Consider the following 26,522-nt stretch of genomic DNA (forward strand, 5'->3'; position numbering starts at 1 on the left):
TCTCTCTCTCTAACCAACTATGGTAAAACATGAAGTTTAGTATGCAGGAAGGTTGGAAAACTTTCAAAGGATATTTAAAATGCACTTACAATACAACTGATAACTTTACCAATATAGAACATAAAGATTCCATTTCTGTCTTTTGCGGGTCCTTAAAGAACCATTGGGAAACCACTGTCCCACAAGTGTACTGTATTTTATTTTTTATTTTGCCCTGATACAGTTAATGGTTTTAGGAGCAGAACTACTGAAATCATAGTTCTTGGCAGTTACATGCTGTGAATGTAAATGTTAGTTTTGAAGGCTTTTTAAAACTTGTACAATGTCTCATTTTATTGATCGAGACATCTATGCAAGGTATGGATAAACATCAAAATGCACATACAAAATGTTTGTTATACAATGCTATAATGTTGTGGAAATTGAAACTGTGGTACTTATTTTTAGAAACTGTAAAGACTTTGTAATGACGAAATAAACTTTTTTCATGTTTGTTTCAATTAATGAGATTTACACAATAAGCATGTTCATACATATTCTAGATAACTTTAGTTTGTAAATTTTACAGTACTGTAATTTTTATATATCCCTACCTCCACAGACCCAGGGGTTTTTTTTCGCAACAACTGTCACAATAGAAATCTATTACATTATATTAGTTGATGTAATGATTTTAGCCAACCTTATGCGGAATGTAATTTTTAGTGTATTTTAGTGTATCTATGTTTTCAATCCTCCCAGGTGTTCCTATATACATGAAATAAAATTAAATGTTCAGGAAATTTACAGGTACATTATGAAATAAATACCATGCAACCCTTGCGGCATTTACATAAAGCCAGTGGAGTTGGCACATATCAGTTTATGTCATCGTTAAAATCATCATTTAGCATTTAGACTTTACGTCTCTGAGGTAAAATATAAGCCGAATGCGTTTTTAAATGATTTATCGTTTTAGATGGTGGCTGAATCCCAAATTGTAATTCGGAGAAGTTTGGAAAGGCTCTACTGCGCATGTCTCGCATTTGGAAAGGCTCTACTGCGCATGTCCAGCAGCAGTTTCCATAGCAACAGTGTCTCGTTACCTGCGCATGACTGGTGTAGCTAGCATATTTCAAAATAAACCGGAGCTCATCTTATCGTGCTACTGAAATAATGTCTCATATGAAAAATCATGTTTTTATTTCAGCTTTAAATAAAAAAGTATAAAATTCGGTCTAATGGCTGAAAAGAGGCGCTCGGGGGTCGCTGCGGAGCCCAAATCCGCCAAAGCCGAGAGCGACGAGGAGTTCCTGTGTCAGGCCGGAGTGAGCGCGCTGCTCCAAGGCACTCTGCTGAAACTGGTGGAGGCCCGACCGGAGGATCCGATAGCATTTCTGGCTGAGCATTTCACCAATGAAGCGGCGGAGATGGAGATCGGCGGAGGAGGTGATGGTGATGGAGAAACAAAATATCAGCAAGCGCTGGAGGAGCAGCAGCTCAACAAGGCGCTCTGGCACCTCAGCTTAGCGCATCACTCCCAGAGGTGTGGGGTTTCATCTTTCTCTAGAATTTGCATGAGGTTTGGAAATTGTCTTTGGGAAACGCGATCTTCTTTTACATAACAGCCATACAGAAGTACTGTATATTTCTGTTTCTACGCACAGCTTGTCAGTTAAATAACTTATATCCTTACTTACTAAACCATATATACTTTAACACAAAGTATAACATCATATCTAGTGAATGGTGAATCATTCTGCAAAATATCTGTATAATAAAAAATCTTGACATCTGATACACATATATCTGCTACATCTCATGCATTATTAATAAAAAGAGTTAATAACCCGAATAATATTGTATAGTTATCCAGTGATCAGAAACGTCCAATCCAAATTCACAAAAATGCTTTAGCGGCTGCAGAATCAAGCTCTTGACACGGCCATCCTAGTACTCTGAATCTTTTTGCATGGAAATTCTTTTGAAAATTGCATGGAGATCCTGTGGGTTAGCTGAAGATGGAAGTCTACATGAGAGAATAGAGGAGCTTGGGGGATCTGGAGAGCCAACAAGCATTGTAGGAGAAGAATCAGTGCTGTTGGCGCTACGGTGGTTAGCACTGTGGCCTCGCACCTCCAGGCTCTGTCTTCGATTCCCACCTTTTGTCTGAGTTTTTTGAAGTTTGTGTGTTTTTTCTGTGCTTGATGGGTTTTCTCCAGGTACTCCGGTTTCCGCCTACAGTCCAAAAAGAAGCAGAGTAGGATAATTGACGTTCCCAATTTGAAAATTGTGTGTGTGTGTGTGTGTGTGTGTGTGCCCTGCAATGAATTGACACTCTGCGCAGGGTGTACCCTGGCTTGTCTCCTGGGATATGCGCCAGGCCCCCCTGCGACCCTGTACACAGAATAAGTGGTAAAAAATATATTACTGTATGTATATAACTGTAGGGGTGTCAATAATGATAACTAAGTAAAAAAAAAAAAAAACGTAAATATACATTTTCTGTCTCATTGTCAGCCAATCATTTATAACAAGGGTGCCAATACTTCTGGAAGAAAGAGAAGTTGTATTCATCATTTGTTACCTATCTGAATGGAACACACTTTTACCAGCATCTTTGACTGCTTTCAGATCTGCCTTCAGCAACAACATCCGTGTGGCTTATGATCTGCTCAGCCAGTGTGGCTCCGCCCAGCATCTACCTGGCGGCGTCCAGGGCCGACTCTACACCGAGATGCTGCGCTGTGTGTGTAATGACAGTGTACTGTCAGAGACAATGGCTGCCCCACTCCTGCATCACCTACAGTGCCGTGATTATGAGGTCGTATCCTTTGAGCTCTTTCGGCAGGCGGTGCTTACGGTGGCAGCGTTCTCCGAGTACGTACGCAGAGGACGTTGCCTGTATGCTGCTGTGGCACGCTCTCCCGAGCAACCTGCCAAGCGGGAACTGTGTGATGCTGTCCTCAAGGCTCTGCGAGAGGCACTGGACACTTCACATGGCCCTGATGCCACACGTTACCTAGAGGCCAGTGCCAAGATCTCGCCTGCTGAGTTGGCACGCGCCATGGCTGAGACGCAAGGTACCAGCAGGGAGCAGGAAGGGCCGAGCATGGACATGCGTGAGTTTGAGGATGCTGCTGCAGCACTTTTTATCGCCAGAGTGCGAGTGGTAAACTGAATTAGAACGCATTATTAGGACTGAGTTGCCAGTGAACATAACAACTGCATTTGATCTGAATGGTATGACATCAGAGTAGACGTGTAACTCCTGACATTAATCCATGTTCTGTATTCACTCTCCCTGCTTACAAAACACATTTTACGAGGGAGAGTCAAAAATTATCTACACTCTGGCTGTAGAATTTATGTTAATTAACTTTTAGAAAAGACAAATTATGTAATTTTTTCAATTCATAATCTCCTTGCTTTTCAAATCACATTCCCTGAAAGTGTTTCAGGCTGAGTTCTGAGCCACGAATGCACCATGTTCATTTCTTCATCAGAAGAGAATCTTCGTTCTTGTAGGACTGCTTTCAGGGGACCAGTCAGGTGAAAGTCTGATAGGGAAGAATGTTTTAACACCTTAAAACCTCAGGTTTTTGCAGAGTGTCGACAATGTGGGCAAAAGTATGCAGACTTGCATTGTCATGCAAGATCACAATGCCCATGAATAGCAGTCCTCTGAGACTAATTTGAAGTTTCCGCTTCAGCTCTTCAATAAATATCTTACTGTAACGAGCACTTTTGATTGTTAAACCTTTTTCCTGATAATGTTTGAATTATGGCCCTTGAGAATCCCAGAAAACTGTTTGCATTGATGAATTTTCCAGCTCATGGTTGACTTATGAACTTTTTCTTGGTTGGCGCTTCAGGATGTTCCCGTTCATACTCTGCTGTTTTCGCTCGTAGTTATGAGTCCATGTCTCGTCACCAGTAATGATTCTCTTAAGAAGCCTTCTTCCTTAGTGTATAGGTCCACATTTTGTTTGCAGAGATCCAAACGCTTCTGCTTCTGCTCTTCTGTTTGTTGTTTCGCGACCAGGTACATCCTCAGACCATAAAAAAATGACTGCATGCTGCTCTACTTTCTTGCAAATCACAAGTGAGGCATCCATTTTTGTACCGCAGTTACAGATGAACTGATGCAACATGTTTATACCTGCTCAGTAGTGACTGGGAAAATAGTAACCTTGAATGGAAAGAGCTGATATGACAGTATGGGTCCAACAGAAGGTTTAATATAACCAGAGTGTGGATAAGTTTTGATTCACCCTCGTATTTCAAACACTCATCACAGCACCAGATTCGTTAGTGAGAGGAAGTAGAAGGAGAATAGCCAGACTGGTTTGAGTTAACGGGGTTCGATTATTTAAATAATGGTTATGTTTAAATGTTTACAACTATGGTAAGTAGAAAAGCATCAGAGAATTTACAAGTACAACTTTGATTAGCTGTAACAGTAGAAGACAACAATCGGCTCCACTGTTGTCAGCTAAGAACAGGAATCTGAGTCTCCTTTGGGTAAAGGGTCACAGAAACTGGACAACTTAAAAAAAGGAAACATTACTTGGTCTTTAATTTACTGTAGGCTTCCTGTCAGCTTACATTCTCCACTGTCCTCCCATCAACAAAACTGATGATATGATGGTGTTTATGTGATATACTTTATGACTTTTTTCATCAAACAAACTCTTCATCCAAAATCGAAACACCTTCTCAACAGGGGTATTCAGCAGCTCAGCATCGCTATGATATAACAGTGAACAAAATAAAATTAACTGAATAATAAAAATGTTGATGTCTGGTTAATTTTTATAGCTTAGTTTATAGCTTAGTGTTCCGCACAGGGTCCGTGTGCATGTTCTCCGGTCTCCTCCTACAGCCCAAAGACATGCAGATTAGCCCAACTGGCATTCCCAAATTACCCATAGTCTGCGAATAAGTTTAATGTGTGTGCACTCTGTCCAGGGTGTACCCTGCCTCGTGCCCTGAGTCTCCTGGGATAGGCTCCGCCCTTCCTCCGCACATGTAGTCAAAAAAAACAAACAAACTTGGGAATAAATGTATGCCTGTGTTTATTTTGCCAATGCAATGAGAATGTTTCAATGTTAATATGTTCTTTTCAATAAAATAAATTTTCAGCATCTAAAACTGAAAGACTTCCATATCTCACTTTGAGTAAAGCTTCACTTTTAGTTCTTCTTCCATGTTCACATTTCTCACTCCGAACTTAAATACTTACCCATTACAATTCTATCAAACCAGTCTATATTATGTAGGAATAGAAAACAAATTACACACAATAGATAAAGATACTCAGCCTATTTCCCTTTTAAAGATCTTTCCCTAATTTCACTAAATGAGTTTAAATGTTGATTTTTCAGCTTATCTAATGGGAACTGCAATTTGGGGAAGCTGATCCAGATCAGCGGTTGGAGAAACGACACCCGTTTAATAGCTGAGGTATTTTCAGCAATGCCTTTAGCCATTAATTAATGTGTCACTGAGGTTAACAGGGCGGCTCTTTTAATAGAGCAGCCTTGGGATGCATGTATGTTTAATTTGCACAAACAAACCTCCATGTCGCTCTCGAGACGTTTTCTGCACAACAGAAACCACAGAATCCTTTTGTTTTTGGTCCCATTGTATCACAAGTGCAGTCATGTGTCTCCACAGACAACGGACAGGAAGTGAGAAGGAGAAGAATCAATTACCATTGTGAGTTCCTTCAGTGGTTTGCTGCAGATCTGTGCCAGAAGAGGCGGATGCACCGCGCTACTGCTCACGTTATCAAACCAAACGAGGATCCACATGTAAATAATTCAGCAGGGTGTTTGTTACCAGATCATCCTCCATGCCCCAGAACAAAGGCCGGACTACTGGGTTCACGTTGATTGGAATTTTTTTCCCCTGCGGAACTTCAGCACTAGTAATACCTTTAGTGATACAGGGCTTCAGATGCCACGCTGCGCTGATCTGTTGATCAGCCATATTGTCTGCTAAAGCTGCTTGTGTTTATTAAAACTGAATTTATTCAGAAATGATCCAGTAATGTTGGCTATCATTTTACTAATTTTTATAATTGGGCTTTAGATGTCAGTTTGCATTTGTCACTGTAACTCTGTGTGAGGTAATATGTGAGCAGTTTGACAGCAAAATGAGAAACTCCATCATTTGCAGTTTTGAGAAAAAACGTTTTCTCGTTTTAACGTTATGTTAAATTTTTTTTGAGAATTTTGTGAAACTTCAACTTTTACACAGTTTTGCACAATGGATAAATGCAGTTTAGTATCAATAATAAGATGGTTTAAATAAAATAATATAACAAATCATACCTTAATTGTAATTTTGTTTTAAATTTTGTTTTGTTGCACCTTTTTATATTTAAATAATTGTTGAAGATCATGAGAAACATTAGAAACAAGACAAAAACTCTGTTTACTGGATCAGCAGCCTCGTCCTCTACCAGTTTCAGTTTTAGCTCTCTCTGAGTCTGTTCCTGCTTCAATAGACTGTGTATTTATCAGTTAACCCCAGGGTTATAACATTATAACATTATAACCCAGGGAAAGCAAACACAACAGCTTCCCACGCCTCACACACACACACACACACACAGAGCACATGTGTCTCCTGTCCCTTTTAACACAAATCGTTTGTGTCTTCACACTATTGTAACCACAAACTAATTCTAACTAAACTAACCAAAGTCTGAAAAAACAGCGTTTATCATGTTCTGCTGTTTTATTTTAGAAAACATGCTCATGTTATCATATTCTGCGAGAGACACATATTCACACACTATGGGCAATTTGGGAACACCGACTGACCTAATTGGCATGTCTTTGCACCGTAAGCGGAGACCAGAAGACCCGAAAGAAACCTTTCAAGCACGAAAAGAGCATGCAAACACCACACAAATCCACACACACACACAAACCAGATGTGGAACTTGAACCCTTAACCCTGGAAGTGCGGGGTGTTTTTTCACCTCTTACGGTTTTTATTCTTCTTATAACACAGCAGTTGGACAATAGTTAATTTTATTCTCTATTATTTAAGGAACTAATGTACTTTTTATTAGTAAGTTACAATAAATGCTATAAAATATTAGCAAAACAAGTAACTTTAAAGCAGCAACAGTATAAACAGTCAATCCTTTACCAACCTCTTGTTTGTTTTCGCCTCTATTAATGACTCTGGAGACCATGCTCATTAATATTAAGAAAACTTCACCATTGGAAAAAAGATTTTCTTTTCATGACCTAAGAACTCCTTAACACCGTATAACCTGTTTATTATTAGTTTCACAGTATAACAGATAACAATGAGTGTAAACCTACTTTTAGAGAAGCCTTACCATTTATAACAAGAATAGAGAATTCAGAGTGTTTGGTATCAGTAAAAACTAAAGCAAAATTGTATTTGGTGTGGACACGAGTTCCATCGGCTTTTGTTCTCACTTTTGTTTCCGGATGTAAAAATAGTCAGCATCCTTTATAGGGTCTATATAAACAGTGCTCCAGAAAATTATTCTGTATTGCCATGCAAACATTTTCTTTAAACTTCTGGATAATTAATAGTCTAAAATATGCACTTTTTACCTTAAGTCTTAAAAAGTGACAGGGCTTAAGCCTCTTGATACTTTGTACTTTGGAGACTGTTTTCTTTTTCTTTCCTTTTCTTCCCGTTTAGAATCCATGGGGAAAACAAACTTTTCCATTTAAATGTGACGTCAAATCTGTTATGATAAGATAATGCAGATATGCACAAAATTTTCTAGTGTATAAACACCCATGGCCTCATCGCTTTCATCAGCATAATATCAAAAGCAGCTGACGGATGCAAAACAAGGCCAGGCTTGCCACAGTCTGTCAAAGGCGTGCAAAGTCAGCAAAGCAGAACCTACATTGAAATATATATATATATATATATATATATATATATATATATATATATATATATCATTTAAATGCTTTCAAAGGATTAAGTGCAGTGGTTGCATATTTATTGAAAGATCAGCTCTTATTCGGTGGCACACCACTTTGTCCCTCATAGAAAACGAGTCGAGTTTGTCAGTGATTAACTGTGGATGTTTTCAGAAATAAATATTTAAAAGAACTTCCCAGAAAAGCCTTTATTAAAAAAATAAGACACTTTTTTTATTTGTAAAATGATACACAAACACAGCCAGAAAAGACATTTCACCATAAATGTACATTTTGTGATTTTTTTAAAAACTGAACGGAACTGACTGTGCCTCAGGTATTCAATATGACAGACCCCTCTGTGCTTGTACATTGCGGTATAACAAGCTTCAGTACACTGACATGCCATTTCATGCACTCTTAGCGGTGAAGGTGCCTGTAAAGGTTTTCAGTTCCTTAAAGACGCATATAGGCTTAGATTCTTTACTGGTTTATTTTGGGGAGTTATAAGATCACCCAGACCTTTTTTTTTTTTTTGTTGGCGGTGATGCACAAAATGGTGATTTAGACACAGGTGGTGTTCAAGTCAAACCGGAACTTCTGATAAAATTTCTTGTGAATGAAGAAGTATGTGAATAATTTTCCCAGCTGTGTTGTCTCAGACCCACTGCAATCGTTCCCATAAATACTCAGCAAGTGAAACGTCGCCAACTTGCGGAAGAAAATTACCTGTCTGTGGGAACTGTACATACGATCACTTGTAGTTTCATAAGGTAAGTGCATGCTAGGTACTAGGATAGCTCAGTAGCAGGGGATTATACAGAGAAATAAAGGTAGTTTTTACTCTCATACCCATGTTCTTTCATTCTGCACAATCAAAAGTCCTTGTTTGACATGAACACCCCTTCTACATTTCTGATCAGTCAGAATGTGTTATTATAAATGGAGTTGTGTATCAGCCCTGGTGTGGAAAAACAAAGGATGTAAGTGTTAAATGACTCATATGAGAAATTTGAGGAAGGAAATAAGAAAAGTGTTTTGGTGCTGATATAGACTGACTGTAGCTGATGAAGAAAAAAAAAATTCGTCTGATTTTGGGAAAACCGATTGAATCATCATGTTCCTTATACACACATAATGGTAAGATTTTCGGTGTGTGTGTGTGGGGGGGGCAACCTTTTCTGGCACCTTTAAGAGTTTAGAGATGGCACAGGATCCAGTCTTCAGGTTAAACTGGTGTGCTTACAGGAATGGTTAAAACAAAACACAAAAAAAGAAACTAATTTTCATGCTTCTCACATCCCACAAAACTAAAATCCCACATAGACAATGAGTAACGGAAATCTCTCACTCATCAAGTGTAGACAAATGCTAAAATGTCGTCAGCCATCACTTTTGCTTTTCTTAAGACAATTTAAATTTAGTCCATACAGAATGATGAGAGATTTACTTTACAAGTTTAGAACGACATAACAGCCGAAAAAAGCATCAGCCTCAGTATAATGCCAGTTGTGAATCATTAATCGTACATTACAGACATCCAGGAAGTAAATAGACATCCAGAATTTTATGAGATGAGTTAAATGTTCCCATTATTATTGACTAGTATTTGTTTTACCCTTCTTTAAACATGACCACAAGTGATACTGCTACATAGACATATTTGTGACCTTTTTGACCTTGGATTTCCGAAAGACATGTTCTATACAGTAGATATCTATACAGTATACAGTATTCTTAAAGCTGCTAAAGGAAGGCCAACAAAATGTTGATAATGCTGAACCTTGTGCATGCATTTCATTATGAGAACTCTAGGTGTCTATTTACTTAAAGAATGCCAGCATAATGTGATGGTAAATTTGCCTATGCAAAATAAACAATATCAAAAGGTCATAAATAAGGCAAAATATCCAGAATTAACAGGATATTTGTCCCCTAAGACAGTATAGTTGCTTAGTTTTATATTGAATGCTCGTGATATTCAAATGATCGTAAAAGTTAATTACTAGACTGACCAAATGTTTTGTGTTACGGATAATAGCTTAGCGCTGTGCAGAAGACATGAACTTACATTATTTAAAAAGGATGACATTAAGTCAAAATTAAGACTGGTTCCATCTAACATTTAACTGTACCTAATCACGGTATATCCGGTCCAAAAAAGTTGTTTATTGCACCCTACATACAAACCACAAGAAACACCACGAACATTCATACATTAATCACAGGAAGTGTTTCAGTGCAATTCGCTTTATGTCACATCATGCAAAACAGGGCTGTAGGACGCAGACAGTTTCATGAAGTGAAACCTACCAGACACCCCCTGATCACACTGCTCCTTTTTTTTTGTGTGTGTGTGTGTGTGTGTGTGTAAGTGATGTGTGGAGCTGACTGACAACTGCCACTAAAATTAATATTTTCTTTTTTTTGCCTTTTTAAAAAAACACTCTGCTTCTGGCTCATTCTCAGCTTACATTCCTAACAGTACATTAATTAATTAAAAATACACAGTGATAGGAGCATTTTTCTCCTTTTAACGCACTAATTAAATGAAAATTGTGTGACCCTATGATCCCATTTAAAGATAAAAAAAAAAAAAAAGACAGCAGTGTATGAATTTGTTTGAAGCTGATCGAAGTGGCGACTCGCCGAGCATCGTTAGGGAGGCGGAGGAGGGAGCGCAGTGCTCACCTGGAAGCGTGTCTCGTCTGAAATTCCATACTGCTCCAAAGGGTCCTATCATCAAGGAAAAAAAAAAAAAAAAAAAAAAAACACACTGGACTAAATAAAATGATGTCAGGGTTTAATTTAATACTGTTTTAATTCTTAACTTTATCAGTACATTAAAAAATTAAAAACTGGAAATTGATTATACTGTATTTAGTTGAGACTTTACCTTGCCAGTAAGCCGATGGATCTCGGTTCGATAAAAGACGAGGTTCTTGCGCATAAATTCGTAGCTGCAGGGGAAAACAGATGATGCAAATTGAAAACCATCACCATGATCACTGTAAAATGTGTGCAAAGGGTATAACACCCCCAAAATAAATATGCCTTATACCTGGCTTTTATAATAGCGTCCATCCATTCGACGCATTGCTCCCGAGAGTTACATTCAAACAGGTACTTTCTCTCTGCCTCATCTAGGAAAGCTGTTGACAGAAAATTGAAAATGCGTTAACATGGGTGTGTGTGTGGAACAAAGGAACAACTAGGAACAAGGGTCAGTTTACTTAGAAAAGGCATGTGCCAAAACAAATATGCTTCTTAGCGCATGTACCAGAGTAACTGAGATACATGATATAATATTAGTTATTTAACATAATAAATTAACACAATACCTGTTGAATGCATGAGTATTAAAATTTCCAGGAATGCAGCTTTGACCGGAATTCTGCTTGAAAGGTTTACAGCAACATACTTTTTTTTTGCAACGTGCACAGACACATGCATGGCATTAACATACACTATCTATCTATATATATATATATATATATATATATATATATATATATATATATATATATATATATATATATATACACACAAGTTGGTTCCTGTTATCATTTGCATAGACAGTGGTGCTGGCAAGGGAAGCCACTGTCTATGCAAATGATAACAGGAAGCAACTTGTCTCATAATTATTGAATTCAGGTGTTTCAATCAGGTCCCTTGTCTCTATTAATGGTTCAGCATAAGATGCTATATCTCTAACTTTTGGCAACAGTTTGGGGAACGAACTTTTCAATTCCAACATGACTTAAAGCAAGGAATAAAGGAATATAAAGACATGGTTTAATGAGAACTTGACTGGCCCACAAAGAGCCCTGTGCCCAGGCCTTCTCGTATACCATCAGTGCCTGACCTCATAAATGCTTTACAGAATGAATAAGCAGAAAATCCCACAGAAGCACTGCAAAATCTTGTGGACAGCCTTCCAAGAACAGTAGAAGCCGTTATAGGCAAAAGGGGGACCAACTCCATATTGAAGTAAATGTATTTGGATACAATTTTATTGCAGGTTTGGCCAAATACTTTTGTCCATTAAAAAAAAAAAAAAAGAAAGAATGATGACTTGGCATCCACCTTGGGATTGCAGGCCTCCTAGGATCAGCCCATCGTTGATTATTTTTCTGATAAACAGCACGTGCTGTTGTGTTTTATTCTCAAAAACTGTAGTTAGTGTAATGCAAAACACAGTACTGAACTCACTGATTGAAAAGGCGAGATCATCTTCTCTCTCGACTCGACACTGCTCCAAAAGCAAAGCTCCGATCGGCTGCAAATAAATGCAATGCTCAGGGTTATATTCATTTATCAAGTTAGCTTAAAAACACTGGAAGCTAAGGATTGTTACCTCCTCCTCATAGGTCCGAAAGTAAAACAGGAAATTCACTATAAGCTTGACAAGTCTCCTTTTCATAACTATGAGGAAGAAAGAAAGTTGTTGTTGTTATGACAAAACAAACAAACAAACACTGTTTTACAGATCAGGGTGATTACGGATAACTAGTGAAGATAGAGTCGACCTGACTGAGCTCACATCTTACCATCGCCTTTCTTTGGTCCCCTCATGCCCAGCTCTGCTGCTCTCTCTGACGGCTGGCGGCTCAGGAATACCAGCTCTTTCTCGTTAAAACGCATTATTATCCGCTGTCTTCTTCTGCTAACAATCTACAAGCTAGATGATCTTCACCATCTTGCTAATGTCACCGCTAATGGTAATACCGTGATGATCCAATTTCACTTAGCTCTCGCGGACTCCAAAGATGATCCTCCTTAACCGGATTATTCCAGCTCATCCATTGTTTTTATAAACCAGTTTGCTCGCTATTCCACACAATTTCTCTCAAAACACGGATAATACATCCTTCTTATAAAACTCTTTTGTTTTTCGTTTAATTTCGCGCTGGTTCTTTGGCAGAGGTTGTTACACCCGGCGCCTGAGAAAACTTCCACCCCGAGAGCTCACCACTAGACCCAACCGTGTCTCCCGACTCCATGCTATAGTCAGACCGCGCATGCGCAGGATAATCACGCACGAGTCTCCACCTCATCAGCATTGCGCATGCGCGACATCATCCACGTCGAATACCAAATAAGGCACTAAACATTTTAATGTGGGGGGATATTAGTAGTACAATATATACAAAGAGGCCCAAAATCTATAAACCCTTTAACAGTTGTTATCTATATAATATATTTTTTATTTTGTAATGTTTACATTAAAATGGGTAAAATGCTGCCATTCTTCTGTGATGTGCACTCTAAATAGTAATCTTTTAGTTAAAAAAAACACACACATGAAAACAGAACTAAAACTTTACATTCATTTTTACCATGATTATCAAATGCATGTATGAATATGCGTCATCTATTTGAATCACATTAATAAAATGTTGTTTATTTAAGAAATGAATTTACCAGGACACACACACACACACGCACAAGGTGATTATCTTAAATCAGTAAATCAAAAATAGTAGCCAGTCTATACCAATGTCAGTTGAATTCCAGCACAAGCACACATCTCGTTCTTCTGTATAAAGTACTGATTAGGTGATCTGAATTTAAATCTTATCTACTGGGGAAAAGTATAAAAACACTGCAGTGATAATCACTCTATTCTTGCATTATGACCAGCCGCATAGCACAAACAGTGCTGGTACAACCTCAAAGGCAATGTCTAACATTTACATTTAGTCATTTGGCAGACGCTCTTATCCAGAGCAACTTACATTTTTATCTCATTATACATCTGAGCAGTTGAGGGTTAAGGGCCTTGCTCAAGGGCCCAACAGTGGAAACTTGGTGGTTGTGGGGTTTGAACCTGGGATCTTCCGAACTGTAGCCCAATGCCTTAACCACTGAGCTACCGCTGGCCCAGAAGGCCCTTAACCACTGAGCTACCCCTGGCCCTAGTCTAACAGAAGAGTTGAAAAGAAAGGCTTTGTGTGAGAAAAAAAGAGTTCATTCCTGGCACTGTATTTTCTGGCACAGGGATACAGTGAGCATCAGGTTGCTTCCATCTTTAAAATTTGATGGTTTGAAGCACGATCAAGGTGTTCGTGGAGGACCACCAGATCAAGACATTCCTGTTATTGACATTGAAAGCTGTGATTATTCCACAAAAAAAACTGCTGTCTGAACATTTCTCAGTTAAAACATTATTACCATATACTTTAAATATTAATATGAACTTGTTTTCTACTGCTTTTTACATTGCTCATTTAATGTGTTGTCATTTTCTTTAATTATTATTAAATAATGTACCGTCATTTTTTAAACGATTGCACTTATGTATAAATATTGTCAGGATAAAATTTTTAAAAACGTATCAAAAGGAAACTGACGTTTCCCTCCATATGGTTTGTTGAGATATCATCACATCACACACCGCACTCATCTGATATAATTTGGGGCCAAATTTTACGTTCGGGCTTTTCAATAAAGTTTTATGCGTCAAAACAACAGGAACAGGAAACGTACTGTATCGCGCATGCGCATTGTCCAGGTTCAGGCGGCAAGCGCGAGGTGAACGTTGAGGTACTTAAAACAAACAATACTAAAAACGTGTATAATAATACAGTAGAAGAAGTTTATTTCAATGTTTTATGTGTTTAACAGAATTAGGCGATTGTTTATATATAATTTTGCGTAATTTTGTACGGTTAACTTGCGGCTCGGGTGAACAGGGTTTAGCTTGGTGCGTTAGCCGGTTAGCTGAAAACACAGCGCGTGAACCCAAACTCCAAAATAAAGATGTAGTGTGTAATAAACAGTGTGTAGGGAAGACGATCGTGTCTGCTGCGTAGTGCAGATAGATTGTAGGGGTTATTTTGGAATTGGGCAATTCACTTGAAAGTTTTGTACGCTTACTTGGTAGTTATTCTAGTTATTTTCCTTCGTAAACTCCTGGAGTAAGGCTACAAATACATATAAAAATGCCACTAATGTTTATTTCTCCATATTGTATCCAAGATATGTGATTAAAAACATACATTTAAATTCTTCTCTGGATCTTCACATAAAAGCTAGCCATTTATTCATCTATTCATTCATTCTAAGACTAAATGTGTAGGAAAGCAGTACAACAATGACTTATGTCCTTGTGTGTATAAATGCATGGTTTATCATGTGGCTGTTCGTGGGATTTCTTTTGTAGGTGAGAGCAACACTGAGTGCATTCTGATCGAGAGGAAGCTTTAAGTCTCCCTTGGTGAATCCACTGCTCTGTAAAGATGGACTTCCAGCACAGGGCCGGTGGAAAGACCGGCAGTGGAGGGGTGGCTTCGGCCTCCGAGAGCAACCGGGACCGGCGAGAACGTCTGCGCCAGCTTGCTTTAGAAACCATAGACATTAACAAGGACCCATATTTTATGAAGAACCATTTGGGCTCTTACGAATGCAAGCTGTGTCTCACACTTCATAATAATGAGGTATAATTTAGAGGGGGAAAAACGAGTTTGATGATCCATTTTGTTACCGAAAGGATCTTCTCCATATTTACGTGCTTCTTGTTTTTCCTTTTTTTCTTTAGGGGAGTTATCTGGCTCACACACAAGGAAAGAAGCACCAGACTAATTTGTAAGTATAATTCTATGGTATACAAAATGTTTACATGCAACTTAGTTTTTAAAAAGCACATTGTGTTTAATTTCCCATATACCACATAAATTGCTATTAATTTTGGGTTATTCTTAAGAAGGAACACTTTTATTTATTTATTATGACGATAAGTTATTTTGTAGTGTCCGCTTTATAAGCCTCCGTGAATGAGTGGCACCATAGAAACATTAACATATTAGAATGAGCACAATGAGTAACGTGCAACGTTAAGAATTATTACCATTTTTTAGACTCAAAAGTTTAGCAGTGCTGCAGAATAAGATATATTATGAAAATGAATAATAAGCCGGTGGAGATCGGAGGGATCAGGTTGTCCCTCATGATTCATGTTCCTATAAGCCTGTACGTTTTTTGATGTTTTTTTGCATCAGTACTTTTCACAAAAAACAATTCGGTTACTTGCACATTAAAATATACAAACATTCTGTTTCATGTTTTCTTGCATATGTTTGTCTCAGTCTATCTTGTTCTGCCATACTCAAAACCCTATTTATTTATTTTGTATCTTAGAGCACGGAGAGCAGCTAAAGAGGCCAAAGAGGCTCCGGCCCAACCAGCACCCGAAAAAGTAAAGGTGGAAGTCAAGAAGTTTGTAAAGATCGGACGACCAGGTTACAAAGGTACATGGCCAAAATTTTGTAATTGATTTAGTATGAAATGTTTTTGCTGTCCATTTACAAACACAGATTTCTTTATTTTTGTTTCTTTATTTATTTCATTGACAGTAACGAAACAGAGGGATCCAGAGACCGGACAGCAGAGTCTGCTCTTTCAGGTACAGTAATTGGTACTTTAATCTGTAAGTATGGAAGTAATTGTTAGTTCTGATTCTGATGCAGATCGCATGATTGTTTGTTTAGATTGACTATCCTGAGATTGCAGAGGGGATTGGACCTAGACATCGCTTCATGTCTGCATATGAGCAGCGCATTGAGCCTCCAGATCGTCGCTGGCAGTATCTGCTCCTGGCAGCCGAGCCTTACGAAACTATTGCATTTAAGGTCTCTTTTCATTCAGTAATATATTTTTTTGTCAATATTAGTTATTAATACATTACATAATGTTTAAATAATGTCAGAATGTACATGGGTTAGTATGGCCAAAAAGTATGTTGATGCTTGACATGTGGTTCTTTCTCAAAACTTTTGCCACAGTGTGGGAAGTGCACAATTCTATAGAATGTCTTGGTGTGCTGTAGTATTCTACTTTCCCTTTACTGGATGTAAGAGTCCCAAACTTGGTTCCCTGTACACAAAGTGAGTTTCACAAAGACATGGAGTGCTGCCATGGTTGGAGTAGATGTACTCAAGTGTTTTGCACAGAGCCCTAACTAAACTCACCCCCATCGGACATATTTTATGATGAGCTTAACCAGCTCACCAATGCTTTTGTGGCTGAATAAGCAAATCTCAATAATTACATACCACAATCTAATGGAAAGCCCTCTCAGAGGAGTGGAGGTTATTATATCATTAAAGCAGTGCTAAATCTGGAATGAGATTTTAAAAAAATCACATGTGGTGGTGATGAAAAGTCAGGTTTTCACAAACAACTGGGCATATATTGGATGTTTAGAAGTATATACAGTATTATATAAACACAATGCTGCAATTTAGATATATTGACTAGGGGTGATGTAATCAGATATCAGTGGTGTTTAGCATGTTAGCGTTGCTTCTGGACAGACAACTATCACCTGTTGAGAGAAGGAAAAAGGGATTAAATTGCTAGGGTGTGATGATTATGTTCTCTTAAACTTGTAAATGAACGTAATATAACTAAAAATAATATTTACAGCTATACCGACATACATTGTAATGATAAAATATGGCTTTACATTATTTAGCAGAAGGTGAACTGGCAGCTTTTACATTTATTTATAAAATTATTAAATGAGAGTGGAATATAAAGTAGGCTTATGTTAAAGTTTACTTATTGTTACTTACATAATTCTTATGATTATATACAGTAAAGCTGCTTTGGGACAGTAACAATTGTTAAATCAGAATCAGAAAACTTTATTGATCCTGCAGGAAATTGCTTTACAAATAAAAAACCGCTATACAAATAAAATTGAATTGAATTATGAGGCATGTATTGATGGATGGAAATTGTTCTGACTAATGAGATGTTACCACAACAAAAACATAAAAAATATTATCATCATTATTATTACAGTAAAATATTTATCAGTGCAGTAGCTCTCTATTTATTTATTTTAACTTATAGAAATAACTGCTTGTTTCCTTTGCATGATTCAGGTCCCGAGCAGAGAGATAGACAAATCAGAAAGTCGCTTCTGGACTCACTGGAACAGAGAAACGAAACAAGTAAGAGTCTGGATGAGTTTGATCACTACCAGAGATTATGCTGATTCTTTTTTTAGTCCAGTTTCTCTTTGTGGATAAATCAGGTTCATCAATCTGTGTTATGTTTTCCTTTAGTTTTTCCTTCAGTTCCATTTCAAAATGGAGAAGCTTATGCCTCCGCCTGGCGGACAGGCGCCTCCTGTCACCATCAAGCGCCCACCTCCTCTGATGACCGGCCTCGGTGGTCAACCACACGCCGACACCATGCCCCCGCCGCCACCCGGAGGAATTCCGGGGATGCCCCCTCCTCCACCCAGTGGCCCTCCACAGATGCATGCCTCTGGCTTGCCTCCTCCTGGTGCTCTGCCGCCTCATCTGCGCCCACCGTTACCTGCTGATGGACCAGGAGGAATTCCTCCTTCACCAAACAACTGAGTGTGGCGATTAGGAGGGTTGTTTACTCTTTACGTTGGATTAGAGAGGATTTTGTTTAGCAGGTGTTCTGTGAACTTTTTCATTCTTTTTTTTTTGTAAATAAGAACAGGAGGTGTAAACACATCACGGTGTCATGGTTATTGTTGATAAATTTTATAACTGCATTCCTGCTCAGACCTGAGCAGTTTCCTGTTCTCCTGGGAACCCTCTATGTTACAGCACAACCTGTAATAACTGAATTGCATCACTGAGGTCCACATATTCAGGTGCCTAGAAGATGGCGTGATCTTTAAGCTGTAATCTACAATTTTGAGGCGTTTTTTTTATTTTAAAATAGCTACATCACCCAAACATTTTTTTAATGATTATTAAAAAACTGATATTGGTTAATGTGTGCGTGAGTGCTGCCCTTTTTCCACCCCTTTCTTCTAATTTAACATCTAGCTTGTTTGCTCTGACTGTCTTGTTGCTGTGTTTTTAACACAACCTAGGATTGTTTAAACAATCATAGCTCTAGCTATAGTCCTGTTATAAACCTTAACCTGAGGCAGCATAAATAAATCATACAGTGCCATTGAAATAGCTTTGATAAAAAAGGCCCTAATAATTTGATGGTTGCTTTCAATAAAATGTACAGCAAATGTAATACTTATTAAATTATGCTCTGCAAAAATCAAGTTGGAAATCCAGCATTTAAAATGTTCACAGAATCTAAGGTGTTGTAATTGTGTAACTAGCAGTATTTATAGGATTATGATAGAGTTGAATATGAAAGATAGATGATGAACTAAAGCAGATTCACTGATTTAGTACTACTTATTTGGACTACATTTATTTACTACAGTAATAATGTGTTGTATTACATTTAACAGCTAATGCATTATTATAAATCTCTAAATGTTCTACATTTGTTATGAGGTAATAAATTCATGACAGATGTGTGATACATATAAATGTAGTCAAAAATACCTTATAGGTGACCTGGAAGTGGTATATTTAGAATAGGTTGAAAATAATTCCATAAGGTGTTACTTAATTCAACTAAAGAAATGGATAATGGCGCTGCAGTCTCTGGTTTGATCCTGAGCTCAAGATATTGCTTGTCCTTAGTTTCCCATGTCCCCCTTGTGCATATGAATTTTCTCTCTTATTCAGTTTTTTATCACTTCAACATGTGGATGAATTTTTGGTACCCTTGCTATAAAGAAATCAGAAACCTACAATGGTCACAGAAATAGCATAAAAGTGAAAAAAATAATAACAACCATCGACTAATAGAAATCAGACATTGTTTTTGAATTGCAATTTAATGGAATAATTAAGAAAAAACACCAGATGAAACTGTCTTGGCCAAACATTTTTTGCTGCAATCACTACAATGTCTGTAGTTCATGTTGAGACTTTGTCTTTATTTTCCATACAGTTTTCTTACAAAAAAATGCCAAAAGCCTTTTAATCTCTCGATCATCTGAAGATCAGCAAAGTAAAGAATATTGCCACACAATAACTATCGTTTAGTACTCAATTACAGAAATACAAAGAAAGGAAAAAATCTGACCAACTTAAATTAAGTGCTCATGCTTGAGACATCACACTACAGTTAAAAAACGTTTCTTCACTCCTTTCTCCTTTACTGCCTTCTGCATAGCCATACTTTGCTTTATCTTTTCCCTCCATTTCTACGAAGCGTTCTTTTTCCTTTTCTTCGCTGCATTTTTAACAATCTTGTCTTCTTTTCCCTTTCTCTCTTCTTCATCCAGCTTCTTCTCTTGGAGTTTCTTCACTTTCTCTTGCTGTGCTTTCAAAGTCTCTCGACTCTTCCGTTCATCCTGTCTCGCTTTAGCTCTCCGTGCTTTAAAACTGCCCTCCCTCCCCTTCAGAAGTTTCCTATCAGGTATGGCTTTGTGTCTCAGACCTCGAGTAGCTTTTTCTCGAGTCACTTTTCTTGACTTGCCTCGTCTTCTCCCTTTCTCTTCATCATCATCTTCGCTCACCCACCAGAAAAATGTGTCCCACAAAGATGTCTCAGGCTAAAGGTTAGGAACAGAAAAGATGATCACAACGAGAAGATGGTCTTCAAGGCTTGTGTATTTACAGTGTATTTTCAAACAGTGGTGGCTGGTGGCACTAAAGACTAAATACAAGAATGCTTAAAAAGAAAGAAATATACTAATGTTTAAAGCTCAACAACTGCAGACAAAATCATTCATGTTTATATCAGATTATTACTCGCAAGTCTTAAAATAAAATTGTGAACCCCGCTATCTTGCTACTCCTGCGAATTGTAACAGGTTATGTATGACATTAGTTTGAGCCTTCCCAAAACCCATACAGAATGCACTGCAGTGGAGGAGAAGAAAAAAAAAAGGAAAAAAAAAAAACTCGTACGACAGTCTATGAGACATTTCTGGACGATCATCAAACAGACTGAAATCGCCTCAGAAAGGGCAGATGAGTACCCCATGGAACAAGCCATGATGCTGTTTGGCCCATATTAAGAGGTGCACACAGGAGTAACTGTCTAGAACTGTGACAGCTGTGATTGAAAAATCATGTAAAAAAATCTTTTTAAAAAAAAAAACCCAAACCCAAAACCCTTTGGTGGTGCATCGTCTGATCGCCCTAGAAAAACAGACCACCCATGTTTTCACATCTAAATTCCAGCAAATGTCCAAACTGACGGCCTCCCCTAGTTCTCGCAGACAGGCGCGTCTCATCCGCAAGTTTTCCACAGATTTTAAAGGATCAGACGTTCCGCTTGCTGGGAATGACTGCAGCCACCTCGGCAGGGATCATCATTCACGGATGTACGGGCCTATTTAAAACGCTTGTACTAGTGACATGGTTTACTGCAGCGAGTCTCGTCACCATTCTGTCTCCGTCCCGGTTTGACTTGAACGCCCCTTATACAAGCATGCCTTTTTTTGTAAACCCAATTAAAGACATTCTGATTTTAAAGTGCATTGCTTTAGATAAAGGAGGTATGATGATCATTGTACCTCGGGTGCTGGTAAGCGGTACTTCCTCACTGCAGTGTGCCTGCTGTTGAGCACTGAACATATGGGCTCTATATCCGTCTCCTCTTTGTGACCTCGTAAAAACTCTACGGAAAAAGAACAACACTTACCATCATGGCAATCATCACACATATATGTACAGTATAACAGATTAGTTACTAGAAGTTTGTTGGTTTAGTAGATGGGGAAGAATGAAACAAAATCTGCACACAACAGTGCCATGCAAAAAAAAAAAAACCTAAGACAAATCTAAAACCTAGAGGGGATGTGTAAGCACAGTGTAGACACATTGCACTGACCGTGTAGCCTTTGACACCCTGAGGTGAGGACCAGAATAGTGATAGCTATTAAGAGACAGCGGTTAAGCGTCACTCCTTCCCATGGTGCCTCGATCTGGGCCGAGTCCTCAATGGACAATGACTTTCGCAATGACACTGCGGAACAAGAGGTGCCACGGGGACGTGTTATTAAAAACTTGATTATTGGTATATGTCTTGCAGTTTCACTGGCATGGCAAAAATGTAAGGAATGAAGATGTTTATAGTATGAATAAAAAAGAGCTAAAAAAGTCTGGAAAATTGCTAAAGGAAACCTAGTATAGGGTTTAGAATTCAGAAAACACTAAACACAAATATTCTACCGAATGATCAATTTTTATAATGGGGGTTCTTTATATTTTGTGCACCTCAGATTAGAGCCGTTATGAAGGCGGTACAGAGCATAAGTAGCAGATACATTTTAATATCAACTATTCATAGGAGATCATCACATATTTTGGACGCCTTCAGTATTGCTTTTCAATGTAGAAAGAAATTAAAATCAGGAAAGACCATGAAACTAGACGTTGTGTCCAAACGTTTGACTGCTAGTGTTCAGGACACAGTTTATGGTGACACCTACATAGACATGATATTTCAGTCTTTATGTTAATAAATGAATAAAACACTCCAAACACTTTGTCATTGTGGAGAACTGTAGAATAATAGAATAATGAGGGGGAAAAAGGATTTGAATCCATTGTTAAGCTGAACGTTATGTGGAAAACTCGACAGGGTCTGAAAACATTCCATCAGCACTGCAGATATCCAGGAACAGGGTGGTGTTATCAGCAGATTTAGTCTTACAAAATCCTAAGCAGCTACAGTAGAAAACCCTGCTAGTTAAAGTACCTACCACCTTTTGAGACGGGAGCCTCTCGAGGTAGAGACTTTGGGATCTGCTGGACAACTAGAGGTTCCTGTAGTGAACAGAAAAGGTAATAAATTCGAAAGACTACTGGTGGAATTAACTCGCACAACATTCAAAACTCTTATGTCGGAAACAAATGTTTTATTACCAGAACATTTTTCTGTCTATTGTTAGAAGGTAGGTTAGAATTTAGAATAGGGTCAAAAGCATGAGAAATCACTTTCACTCACTGTACCGCTTTATCCTGTATAAAGGGTCACAGGGGGCCTAAAGCCTATCCCAGAAACCATGCCACATACACACTACGGGCTATTTGTAAATGCCAATTAGCCTAATCTGCATGTCTTTCGGGTGTGGGAGGAAACCCACCAAGAACGGGGAGAACATGCAAACTCCATGCACACAGACCCGAGATGGGAATCGAACCCGGACCCTGGACATGCAAGGCAACAGTGCTAATCACTAAGCCATTGTCCTGCCTCATGAGAAATCAAATTACACCCAAACTATTCAATCAGCCAAGAGAGGTTGGAATAAACTACGAGGTAATTGTAGCTAATATGTATTGAAACCCAAAATCCAGTCTGTAACTTGAAGCTAATTTTGTTTAGGGTTCGACCTTGCATTTTGCAACCTACAAAAACCTCTTTTGGTTGGTTAGCACTATGGCCTTGCACCTCCAGGGTTGGGGTTCGTATCCCGCATCGGGTCTGTGTGTATGGAATTTACCCCATGCTTGCTGGGTTTCCTCCAGGTACTCCAGTTTCCTCCCGCAGTCCAAAGATATGCAGATTAGAGTAATTGGCCTTCCCGAATTGCCCACAGTGTATGTGTGTGTGCCATGTAATGGGTTGGCATCCTGTCCAGGGTGTACCATGCTCACAGTCTCCTGGAATAGACTGCAGGCCCAATCGACCCTGTAACATGATAAGCGATATCAAAGATGAAGACTGTGCTCATTGCTTTGTGTGGTGCTAGTGTTCCTCTTTTCAGTTAGCACACAGAAACTCAAACTTACCTCTCTCACCCTCCTTTGTGGATACACTTCTGAAAAAGAGTGATTCAAAATAAATCTATCATTTGGTCAGACTTTCTATCAAGAAAGGAAAGGAAGATGCAGAAAAGGAAGTGTGGCTAACACTAAAGTGTTTTTATGCCAGCTGGTGTCATGTTACTATTGCTCTGTGACTATGCGTCTGTATGTGTTCAGTGATGGTCATGGCCACTGTGGTGTATAATTAGACACACGGGTGGTTTTAGGTTCTTAAATATCACGGCTGTAAAGTCTGAGAAGACAATCAGCTTTGTTTCCCTTTAACTCCTAAGGACATTTCTGCGTAAAGGTTTAACAGAACAACAATGCATTGTTACAGTATGTCAGTTTGCTTCAAGTATCGAATAGATGTTTAGTGTTTCTGATGAGTACCAGGTCGACGGGATTGTCTGGAGTGTTTCGGGTGAGACACATCCTTTTGTGTCGCCCCAAGCTCTTCCTCAAACGTCTCAAATGTGCTGTCATCCATGATGCATCTGGGAAGTCCAGAGAGATGTTTGCATTAATTTTTTTTTCATAGCATTCCATAAAACAAAGCTCAGGTTCGAGTCTAGTGCTTGATGCTACACAAATTAAGTCCGGAAGGGAGAATGTGGTTTAACTGATGGTATGTATAGTACATGTTGTGTTATTCGAAGACCTTCAGTTTTAATGAAATTTGTTTCTCTTTTGCATTTTTTTTAATTCCAGCACCATAAAATAGTGATTATCTCATGGGCATTTTTAAATATCTATCTATTTACAAGTTGATTGTATTACTGTGAGTAATTCACACTTGGCTAGGAAGGTTTTAGACATTTTCATGGGCAGAGTGCCTTTTTTATTTTTATTGTTTTACTGCTCTGGTACCTTCATTTGTCATCTTTTTTTTTTTTTACTTTTATCACTTGCAACCGGACCTTTATGTGGCTTAAATTACCACCTGAAAGTCTTAATACTCCCTTTTGAAACAAAAGTAAGTATACCTAAAAAATACTTATTATAGAAAGTACATACTTTACTGCATACTAAATTTACAATTTTTTGAAAAGTCACATTCAAATATATCTTAAATATATATTAAATATATCTTAAATATATCTTAAATATATTTAGTTGTACAACTTTGCACTTAAATGCATTTCACGTATGCAACTGCTACACAAAATTGCAAAGTTATATTATATATTTTCATTAATGTGTGTCAATTTTTGAAAAAATACATTTACTTGAGTCTATTACCTGTTAGTCTATATACTAATCTAAAGAAATTTCTATAAAATATTTATGTTTAATAATACACTTAAGTTGCATTTAAAATTACACACACACACACACATTTTTTTTTTTGTATTTTAAAAATACTATTAAAGCCTTTAAGTAAGCTCCCTTTATACAAGGGTTCAGTTATATTATTTTATATTCGTTTAAAAATTTAAACTTATATTTTAACTACACTATAATGAATATAAATTTGTTGTATTAATTAGACTGTTTTAATATCTGATGATTAATATCTGGTTTAAAATTGGGGTTTGTGTCAAATACAAGAGAACGTCATCATTAACGAACAAAACCCCATTTTAGTACGTGGTATATAAACATACACTTACCAGAAATCACATCCAAATAATTTTTAAAGTAAAAGTTACTGATTCAATTTTCAGGCAAATTTTTAGCAATATCTTAACCAAATGCACCAAAATATATGTTGTTGTTTATATTGATTGATAGTATGAAACGTAGATATTGTACAGAATGGGTAATATGACAAAAATATCATATCAAGATATCAAGAAGATTTTTTTTCTCGAAATAAAGATCAAAGAAAAAAATCTAATCAGCTTCTTTCTCTGAGGTTATTGTTGAAAAGCCACAATCCAGTTTGAAACGTGCTGTAATAATTGATCAACACTAAAAATACCGTATCGAACCTTATTTTCTTACTTTCTTTTGCCTCAAAGGTTTATATCTAGGCTTTGACATAGCTCAACACAAGACAACACAAGAATAAACCACACAATGGTGCAGTTCCTGAAATAGGACCATCCTCTCTATTCACTCAGAATCCCACACAGCAATAAGGATGAGCACAAAAGCGTCTCATTCTGGGTCACATTATATAAAGAGTCTTACTTACATAAGCCTTACCTGACTTTGCATGAGGAGGAGTCACCAAGGAGGAACCGTCACCAAAGGCTTCGGTGGCATGGTCCTTCTGAGGGACATGCATGTACCCACACACTCGCTCACATGTCTCCTGCATGCCATCTGACAGCCAAGAACAGGTGCAGAGGGATAACAAAGCCAAAAGCCGGGAGGGTCAGACTATAGAGGGTGGCTGCTAATGTGCAGCACAATGCTCCCTGGTGCCAGAATAACCATTGGAGAGGGAATGGGCTACAGCCAACGATGATGCCAGTCAGATAGAAATAACCTGCCTAAGCCACATGAACAGATTTTAGATTGTCAAAGTCACAAAGAAACTCATCCGTCCAACCATGCCCAGAATTACTGGCACCTTTCAAGGAAAAAAAAAACATTGTATGAAATAAGCATATAGAGTGATCTGAATTTGTGACATCATTACAGTTTTTTAAGACACTACTTTACCTTTCTATTTATTTTTAACTATTTTTAAAAAACTTTTTGTTGTAAGAATCACATATTTTAGGAATTATTTACTCTTAAGCGATGTCAAGATGTCCCGAATATTAACATTTCCTCCTAATTCGTGACTGCTACAGTATAAGCACCAAAATCGATTATTTTGGAGGCAAAATTTAAGCTTGACACAAAACAGACAGATATTTATTGCCGTTTACAGAAGATTTCATGGTATTCAAGCACTAGCGAAATGCTGGGATTAGTGCACTAGTGTGGAAAGGGATTATATAGAGAAATAAAGTTAGGTTTACTCTTATAACTGCATTCTGGTATTCTGCACAATCAAAAGTCACAGTTTAAATTTAACACCCCCTAGTGCTTTGATTTTTTTTCT

The 26,522-nt window shown here is 37.9% G+C and overlaps 4 protein-coding genes across 6 annotated transcripts; 2 read left to right on the forward strand and 2 right to left on the reverse strand.

Moving 5' to 3' along the window:
* The first annotated feature begins 935 nt into the window (after positions 1 to 935).
* tpgs1 (tubulin polyglutamylase complex subunit 1) lies at positions 936 to 6,232 on the forward strand. 2 transcript variants are annotated; one of them, XM_053487047.1, is made up of 3 exons: positions 936 to 1,525; positions 2,614 to 3,101; positions 5,659 to 6,232. In XM_053487047.1, exons 1-3 carry the CDS (start codon positions 1,221 to 1,223, stop codon positions 5,874 to 5,876), a joined length of 1,011 nt encoding a protein of 336 aa, XP_053343022.1. In that variant the 5' UTR covers positions 936 to 1,220; the 3' UTR covers positions 5,877 to 6,232. The 2 variants fall into 2 exon arrangements, with proteins under 2 accessions (XP_053343022.1, XP_053343023.1); XM_053487048.1 differs by having other exon boundaries at positions 944 to 1,525; positions 2,614 to 5,445; positions 5,659 to 5,724.
* Positions 6,233 to 8,091: 1,859 nt separating this feature from the next.
* plekhj1 (pleckstrin homology domain containing, family J member 1) lies at positions 8,092 to 12,921 on the reverse strand. The gene is made up of 6 exons (XM_053487112.1): positions 12,461 to 12,921; positions 12,268 to 12,335; positions 12,123 to 12,189; positions 10,972 to 11,062; positions 10,807 to 10,870; positions 8,092 to 10,646 (listed from the first exon to the last, which is right to left on the reverse strand). Exons 1-6 carry the CDS (start codon positions 12,552 to 12,554, stop codon positions 10,569 to 10,571), a joined length of 462 nt encoding a protein of 153 aa, XP_053343087.1. The 5' UTR covers positions 12,555 to 12,921; the 3' UTR covers positions 8,092 to 10,568.
* Positions 12,922 to 14,371: 1,450 nt separating this feature from the next.
* Positions 14,372 to 18,960, forward strand: sf3a2 (splicing factor 3a, subunit 2). Its single transcript, XM_053486097.1, has 8 exons — positions 14,372 to 14,456; positions 15,076 to 15,349; positions 15,451 to 15,497; positions 16,050 to 16,159; positions 16,265 to 16,314; positions 16,400 to 16,540; positions 17,801 to 17,869; positions 17,984 to 18,960. Exons 2-8 carry the CDS (start codon positions 15,152 to 15,154, stop codon positions 18,281 to 18,283), a joined length of 915 nt encoding a protein of 304 aa, XP_053342072.1. The 5' UTR covers positions 14,372 to 14,456; positions 15,076 to 15,151; the 3' UTR covers positions 18,284 to 18,960.
* Positions 18,961 to 19,088: 128 nt separating this feature from the next.
* Positions 19,089 to 25,762, reverse strand: LOC128512719 (capping protein inhibiting regulator of actin dynamics). 2 transcript variants are annotated; one of them, XM_053486099.1, is made up of 7 exons: positions 25,673 to 25,762; positions 23,915 to 24,018; positions 23,507 to 23,532; positions 22,474 to 22,537; positions 21,600 to 21,734; positions 21,283 to 21,386; positions 19,089 to 20,313 (listed from the first exon to the last, which is right to left on the reverse strand). In XM_053486099.1, the coding sequence occupies exons 2-7, from the start codon at positions 24,009 to 24,011 to the stop codon at positions 19,963 to 19,965; spliced, it is 777 nt and encodes a 258-aa protein (XP_053342074.1). In that variant the 5' UTR covers positions 24,012 to 24,018; positions 25,673 to 25,762; the 3' UTR covers positions 19,089 to 19,962. The 2 variants fall into 2 exon arrangements, with proteins under 2 accessions (XP_053342074.1, XP_053342073.1); XM_053486098.1 differs by having other exon boundaries at positions 23,507 to 23,535.
* Between the last annotated feature and the right edge of the window lie 760 nt (positions 25,763 to 26,522).

This window comes from Clarias gariepinus, chromosome 25, assembly GCF_024256425.1.
Source record: "Clarias gariepinus isolate MV-2021 ecotype Netherlands chromosome 25, CGAR_prim_01v2, whole genome shotgun sequence".
Lineage (NCBI taxonomy): Eukaryota > Metazoa > Chordata > Actinopteri > Siluriformes > Clariidae > Clarias > Clarias gariepinus.

What these genes read in the sequence shown, in the direction of transcription:
- sf3a2 (XM_053486097.1), top strand. Translation starts at nt 15,152, where the DNA reads ATGGACTTCCAGCACAGGGCCGGTGGAAAGACCGGCAGTGGAGGGGTG. An exon ending in AAGAAGCACCAGACTAATTT is followed by an intron (nt 15,498 to 16,049) that starts GTAAGTATAATT and finishes TTTGTATCTTAG; the next exon opens with AGCACGGAGAGCAGCTAAAG. An exon ending in ACGAAACTATTGCATTTAAG is followed by an intron (nt 16,541 to 17,800) that starts GTCTCTTTTCAT and finishes TGCATGATTCAG; the next exon opens with GTCCCGAGCAGAGAGATAGA.
- LOC128512719 (XM_053486098.1), bottom strand. Translation starts at nt 24,011, where the DNA reads ATGGATGACAGCACATTTGAGACGTTTGAGGAAGAGCTTGGGGCGACA. An exon ending in CAGACAATCCCGTCGACCTG is followed by an intron (nt 23,536 to 23,914) that starts GTACTCATCAGA and finishes ACTCTTTTTCAG; the next exon opens with AAGTGTATCCACAAAGGAGG. An exon ending in ACCGCTTACCAGCACCCGAG is followed by an intron (nt 20,314 to 21,282) that starts GTACAATGATCA and finishes CCTAACCTTTAG; the next exon opens with CCTGAGACATCTTTGTGGGA.
- tpgs1 (XM_053487047.1), top strand. Translation starts at nt 1,221, where the DNA reads ATGGCTGAAAAGAGGCGCTCGGGGGTCGCTGCGGAGCCCAAATCCGCC. An exon ending in TTAGCGCATCACTCCCAGAG is followed by an intron (nt 1,526 to 2,613) that starts GTGTGGGGTTTC and finishes GACTGCTTTCAG; the next exon opens with ATCTGCCTTCAGCAACAACA. An exon ending in AGGGCCGAGCATGGACATGC is followed by an intron (nt 3,102 to 5,658) that starts GTGAGTTTGAGG and finishes GTGTCTCCACAG; the next exon opens with ACAACGGACAGGAAGTGAGA.
- plekhj1 (XM_053487112.1), bottom strand. Translation starts at nt 12,554, where the DNA reads ATGCGTTTTAACGAGAAAGAGCTGGTATTCCTGAGCCGCCAGCCGTCA. An exon ending in GGGACCAAAGAAAGGCGATG is followed by an intron (nt 12,336 to 12,460) that starts GTAAGATGTGAG and finishes TCTTCCTCATAG; the next exon opens with TTATGAAAAGGAGACTTGTC. An exon ending in GACGCTATTATAAAAGCCAG is followed by an intron (nt 10,871 to 10,971) that starts GTATAAGGCATA and finishes TTTCCCCTGCAG; the next exon opens with CTACGAATTTATGCGCAAGA.